General features: G+C 37.9%; 1 protein-coding gene across 3 annotated transcripts in view; it reads right to left on the reverse strand.

Moving 5' to 3' along the window:
* The window catches only part of LOC106876115 (nematocyst expressed protein 6), a 94,127-nt gene that overhangs the window by 84,430 nt on the left and 2,845 nt on the right, over window positions 1-6,852 (reverse strand). For all 3 annotated transcript variants that reach the window (XM_014924526.2, XM_014924527.1, XM_014924525.2), the window contains exon 2: window positions 1,457-1,490. In XM_014924526.2, the coding sequence (XP_014780012.1) occupies window positions 1,457-1,490 (34 nt within the window). The remainder of the gene's footprint in view (window positions 1-1,456; window positions 1,491-6,852) is intronic.

Raw genomic sequence — 6,852 nt, forward strand, 5'->3', positions numbered from 1 at the left:
TATATATATATATATATATATATATGCGTGTGTGTAAATAATATATATACCTTATTAATATTGAAATATTTCTATATTATATATAATCTTATTATAATATACATGATGTCATATCATTTGTTATATATATCACTATTTTTAGCGCAAAAAAAAATCACATAAATGTTTGACAGCAGAATTAAAATGAGTGTTGTTTCAAAACAATAGATGTACCCTAATGCAATAAGACCTTATACCTCCGCTGCACACAAATCATTAGGAATAGTTCTAATCAGACTGCATAGCCTCTTTCAGTTTTCCCTTACACGGTCGACTGATTATATACGCTTCGTTATTTTTACGTCAATTAAGTTTGCTGTATCACGTGAAAGCTGCTTCCTTATGAGAAAGCTTGTATTTCGCTTGCCACCTGAACGATCCTGCATGATCATATCTTTTACATTTATCCCCGATGCATACTAGAAAGCAGTTTTCCATTTAGCACATAAGCAAAAAAAAACAAAAAACAAAAAAAAACAAACACACAATCAAACCAAATACCATCGAACCAGATACGAAAATCTTAGTTGCAACCCTCATACAATTAACTTTTCATTCTCATACGAATATAACAGAAACTTAGATTGATATTAAAGAACGCAGTACTCCGCGAGATGTTACACTGCGCAATTACGGATCTAGTGTTTGATGAACATTCATGGATGAAATGTTCGGATTTGAAAATGTAACATAACCACCCACTGCACAGGAGAGATAATGTTTTGTCCTGCCTTACAGAGCTTCAACATCCTCCACTTATCTGGCATTAAACTTCACGATTTAAATTTTCACAGTATATGCATGTATGTGTGTACACACACACACACACACACACACACACACACACACACACACACACACACACATATCTGGAGGCACAATGGCCCAATGGTTAGGGCAGCGGACTCTTGGTCGTAGGGTCGCGGTTTCGATTCCCAGACCGAGCGTTGTGGAAGTTTATTGAGCGAAAACACCTAAAGCCCCACGAGGCTCCGGCAGGGTATAATGGCGAACCCTGCTGTACTCTTTCACCACAATTTCTATAACTCTTTCTTCCTGTTTCTGTTGTATCTGTATTTCAAAGGGTCAGCCTTGTCACCCGCTGTGGACTACATTAGGGGTACTCGTGTCTGTGGAGTGCTCAGTCACATGCCCGTTTATACATACATACATACATACATACATACATACATACATACAAATTCGAGACGAAAAGCAAACTTGTCCTCGTTGCAATCTGAACAGTGAAGTCTGGCGAAATGCCACTAAGCATTTTGACCAACGTGCTAACAATACTGCCAGCCTACCGCCTTCAATAATACAAACATTAATAGTGAACGATTGTCATACAAGAAATCAGGAGTAAATTTAATGAAGTATAGGTTTATTAAGGGTAGATAAGCATTGAAATACTCACAGTTATCTGGAGTCGCTGTTTGTACTTCAACGTCCTGAAAATAAACACCAGAAATGCAATGTCGTTTTTCTTTTTGTGCTTTTGCATGTGTGTGTGTGTACGTGTGCTTGTACTTGTAGTTTAGAATCGTGTATCTTTGTATGAGTATGTTTGTGTGTAGGTTTCTGTCTTGAGAACATGATGACATGAACATGTATTTGTGTAATTTTAATATTGCAGACCTTAAATTTATTATAATAAACAAATCTACTTATAACAAATTCAGTAATGGAGATTTAAAATCAAAATAATACGAGTAGGTGATTTTAACAGTGAAAATGAACAATTATGTTTATAACAAAAGGAAAACTCGTATTATTGTTGATAAGCGGGTTAAAAAATCACACACTTCTAATCGAAATATAGATGGCGTATACTCTAGTAAAATATCAAATTCTTTAAATATAAAATCGGCTAAAAGATTTAAAGATAAAAGTAGAAGTAAACGCTAACATTAATATGGCTCGAAATCACAAGATACTTACTCCTTCGAAAAACAGGTATAAACATCAAAATTATGATCTTAACTCGAAGAATACTTTACCGTTAATCGTTCTATTTGGTAAATAGATCAATTACAACTTTTCCAATTTGTTTAATATAACAATTCAAAAACACTTTCCAAGAAACCACAGATATAACTAAATTTTTAATCGACATAAGATTAGATCGGTTATTGTCTTAGCCGTAATATTGCACAAATTATAGCAGCATATAATGTTAAAATAATATCGAAATTTCAAAAAAAGCGATTGCAATCAGAATGGCGTAATAAATGCTAAGCATGATGACGCCAAACGGAATTAATAACTGAGATAGGAGGGAACGCTAAGAAATTAAATGTCGTGGTAAGGGAAACAACCCAATTTAACATTAATAATAAACTTCAAATAGAATAAAAATTCAACTAGAAATAGAACAGAGATAATGTTATCTAAAGGAGGAAATAGTAATAAAGAACTTGGTAGAAATGAATTTAATTCTACAATAAATGATCAAACTGAAACTAAATCTGAGGGAAATATAAAAGGCTACATTTGAAATTGTTATAAACGGTAATCCTGTTATGTAAAACTAAAAATGTGATATATAGATGTATAGTGACATCTGAAGGTAAATAATTCTTTTATATCGGAGGGATTTCATAAATTTTCAAGAGGAGACTGTCAAATCATTCAAGTTCATTTGAAGTCAAAATGAAAATGTTCCAGCCTGTCTTAGGAAAGTAATCTGGTCTTTTAAAGACAGTAAAAAGGACTATACGATTAAATGGGAGTTAATTTGTATTGCAAAGCCATATAAACCTGGAATCCATAGATCTATGTTTAGAAGAATTATTCAGGATTTTCACGTCCAAGTGTAATATAATAAATTCTCGACAGGAGCAAGTATTGAGATGCTTGCACATGAGGAAATTCACATTTGCAAAGTATAGATGAATAATTATCATCTAAACTATACAAGGATTTGAAATTGTGGCCTGAAAATGATTATCCAATAATAACTTTAGTGTAGAGATTGTTCGCGTCTGACCTAACGGACAATTCTACATTATACAACGCAGAGTTTATAAAAGAAAATCATTAAGCCGCTATACCAAGGGACATCAAGTTAAGACCCTGAAGAGACTGCAACATTTTATAGCAGGGTTGCAATTACAACGGTTACTAATCGCTGCAATTGAAACATGTGTTGGTCTTAAAAGCAGAATATAATTATAGAATTAAAGGTAATACTTGCGCTACTTTGGAGAAATCCTTATTTTTGATATTGTCACGCCTCCAACATCATTGTCCGTACACTATGCACCCCACACTATTTACTTCCTTCCCAAAATTCACAAGCCCGACTACTCTGACCACCCCATTCTCTCCGCCTGCATCTGCCCCACGGAAATGATTTCCAAATACCTCGACTATGTTCTTGCCCGTCTAGTAGCCTCTCTCCATCACACACTATGATACTAACCATACTCACCGTCTGTTTGGCTCTTTCTTCTTCCCTTCTGGTCGCTATCAACTTCTGTTCACCCTTGACATTAAAGTTTGTATATGGGCGTCCCACACATCGAAGGACTTGCGTTTAAGCACTTACTTGACCCTCAAATTAACCCTCAAACTGACATGTCTACACTTTCTGACAGCAGAAAACCGGACTAGAAGTTCCCGAGGTTCCTCTAAGGAGGTCGCTATAAGTGCAGCATTCGGGATCTGCAAAAAGCAGATCCCGAATGATACTGGTGCATAGCTGTGTTCTGACTTTGAAACGCTGATGATTGAATAGTCCTCCACTCGTTGGAAACTGTAATTTTTGATACCTCTTTGTATGTCACCAAACGCATACCTCAGCACCACTGAAAAGAGTGCAAACATAACAGGGACCATACCACAACTTTGCTTTGTGTCGTTTGTATCATCGAAGGAAGCCGAAGATTCCTCACCGTTCGCGACAACAGTCTTCATTCCCGCATGAAAGGAGATGGTAACATTCAACATCTTGTCAGGTGTACCAAGCTTTTTCGGATCTTTTCATAGTGCTTGCCGGTTATCAGAACTGAAAGCCTTAGTAAGGTCAACAAATACCATGAACAACTCTTGATTTTTCTTCCGTACCTTCTCCATGACCTGACGAAGGGAAAACATCATGTCGATAGTGCCACAACCAAAGCGAAATCTGCACTATGATTCTGGAGAGATATCGTTTACAACGTGTTTGCTGATCCTGTCAAGAATGAGTCGAGCAAGAAACTTACCAACAATGAACAGAAGCAACATCCCATGATGCCTATCACAATTATGTTTCCTTAATTCTTATAAAGACGTTGAATTAAGACATCCTTGAAGTCCTGTGGTACACGGCCAACTATTTAAATATTTATGAACAAGTCACACAATTCAAGGAAAACCCTCTGTCGAACATGCCTGTAGATTTTGGGCAGGACAGCATCACTTCCAGATGATTTACCAAAAGAGATCTACTTAATGGAGATTAACATTTCCAGGAAGGTTGGCTCCAAAGTCAATTCCGGTATTTCAGCGTGTGTGGAATAGACATTATGACGTCATCATTAGTGACACGCCTTGAAAGTGATCTTTCCATTATTTCAGGACGTAAGATTTGTCAATCAACAATGTCCATCTATGGGACGAAACGAATAGGCGTAAGACTGTGCTCTTGAGAAACATACACGTTCTTGAGACCATCATAAAAGGCTTTAGAATCGTTTCTGTCTGCAGCGTTTTGGAATTAAGTCGCTTTGCAAGACCACCAGGCCTCTTTCGTCTGTCTTAGAGCACGTGCCATCTGGCCTCTGCATTTCTTATAAGCAGTCTCTTTTCAGGATCAACTCTTATCATTTATGCAGGTTTTGCGAGAGCTGTGCATTTTATCTATCAAGTGTTGGATGACTATGCTGTTATCGTTGAACCAATCTTGATGTTTACGAACAGGACGTCCAAGAACCTCTACAGATGCAGAGTGCATTGCAATCACGCAGAGCATTCCCAGATGATTCTATGTCATCATTGATATCAACTGTGTTGGGTGCAGTGTCCAACTTAATAGGGAGCTCAGCCTGTTTTTCAACAGTTTTCAAAGGCGGAACATTAAAGCGCTTAGGCACTTATGTGATTCAGATGGATGGTAGCCTTACTACGGAGGAGAGAATGGTCAGAGAGATAATAAGTGTTATGAAAGGAACGTGTAATGTTAAAGTCCCTGATATCTCGCTTCTTAGATATAACATAGTCTATGAGATGCAAATGCTTAGATCTAGGATTCATCCAAGTCGTCAAGCAGCTATTTCACAAAGCTATTTGTGATGCTGAGACTGAATTCCTTGCAGATGGAGAGCACACGCAGACCACTGGAGTTCATTCGACCTACACCATAGCGACTGAGTACACCCTCCCATGCCTGATTGTCAGTACGAACATGAGCGTTAAAGTCGCCCATAAGGATAAGTTTATCCCTATGGTGACAAACGGAGATGACATTAGACAGTTGGTTGTAAACGTCATCCTTTTCTCCTCAGTGCTAACCACGGTAGGATCATAGCAAAGGACAAGCGTAGCACGTGTGTTATGATCAAGTTCAAAATTTAACATCATGATGCGATCAGAAATACATTTAGGTAGAGAAAGAAAAGATCGAACTATTTCTGTCTTGATGTCAAATCCAACACAAGAGTGGCGTGGCTAGTCCTCATTTCTTCCACGCCAGAATAATACACATTCACCATTATTTCCTTCTAACTGTGATGATCCTGCAAGACTAGTTTCACTGATTGCAGCTGTGTAGAGGATATATTTCTTTAGTTCAAGGGGGCAATCGGTGTTGTTTTTTCGGTTTTGTGTTGAGTGATTGTCTTAGACAATATGCACATTCCAAGAACCAAGGTTAATATTCTCAGATCTCCTAGTATTTCGACTACGTTACAGAATATCCAGATAGCTACAGCAGGCTGCCAAGTTTAAGGTGAGTTAGCAATGCTTAGGGCTTCTGTTCTCGCCCCTACCTCTGTTGGAGAAAGCAGTGCTGCATCAAAATAGACCAGATTTGTCACCACTGGAGGATATGGACGTCACAGTTGCTCACAAATTCTGTGCTGGAGATCCAGAAAGAGGCTTTCAGTAATATCCTCTACCTGTCCGTGCAACTTTCACTCTCTCGCCAGAGGACTTCTTTGTTTTTGCAAGTTGAAGCAATGCAATATTGAATGAATAAATGTAAGTTGTCAGAAAACCCACAACTATGATTTGATTTAAGTGTTGAAGGCTTGTGTAGAACCAGCCACACCTTTTGGAAGTGATGATAGCAAGAATATGGTGTACACATGTGCAACTATACCAAAAACAACAGGCCCTTGGTTTTATCTTCAGAGGTTTCCATCTATACAAGCCGCTATAAACAGGCTGGAGAGCCTAGGTTACCCTATGAGTCAGAGTTTGCCCTGTTAAGGAGACCCTCAGTGATCCAAGACCTGGTTTTATATCAGAATTTCCTTCTATTAGACGCGATGCCTTCAGCATGGTTAAGATGCTTCATCTCTCCACTAGTGTATGAAATTAAATACATCAAATTTAAAATAGAAATAAAATAACATAAAACAGTGTATACAAATACACCTTGCTGCATGGATGTTAACTACTCATAAGTCCCTCCACCCTTTAACGGGTTCTATTCCACGTCCCGAAGTGTGTACAACAATCACCCTCTTCCCCAAGGAAGCTCGGTGAGGTTTGCAGTTTACTCCCCGACGACCCGACCAATCACTAGGTTGCACTGTTTTACATGTTACCAATAGCGCTAAAGACATACACACACACTCATATATATGTATATATATATATATATAT

This window comes from Octopus bimaculoides, chromosome 3, assembly GCF_001194135.2.
Source record: "Octopus bimaculoides isolate UCB-OBI-ISO-001 chromosome 3, ASM119413v2, whole genome shotgun sequence".
In the NCBI taxonomy this organism is placed as follows: Eukaryota; Metazoa; Mollusca; class Cephalopoda; order Octopoda; family Octopodidae; genus Octopus; species Octopus bimaculoides.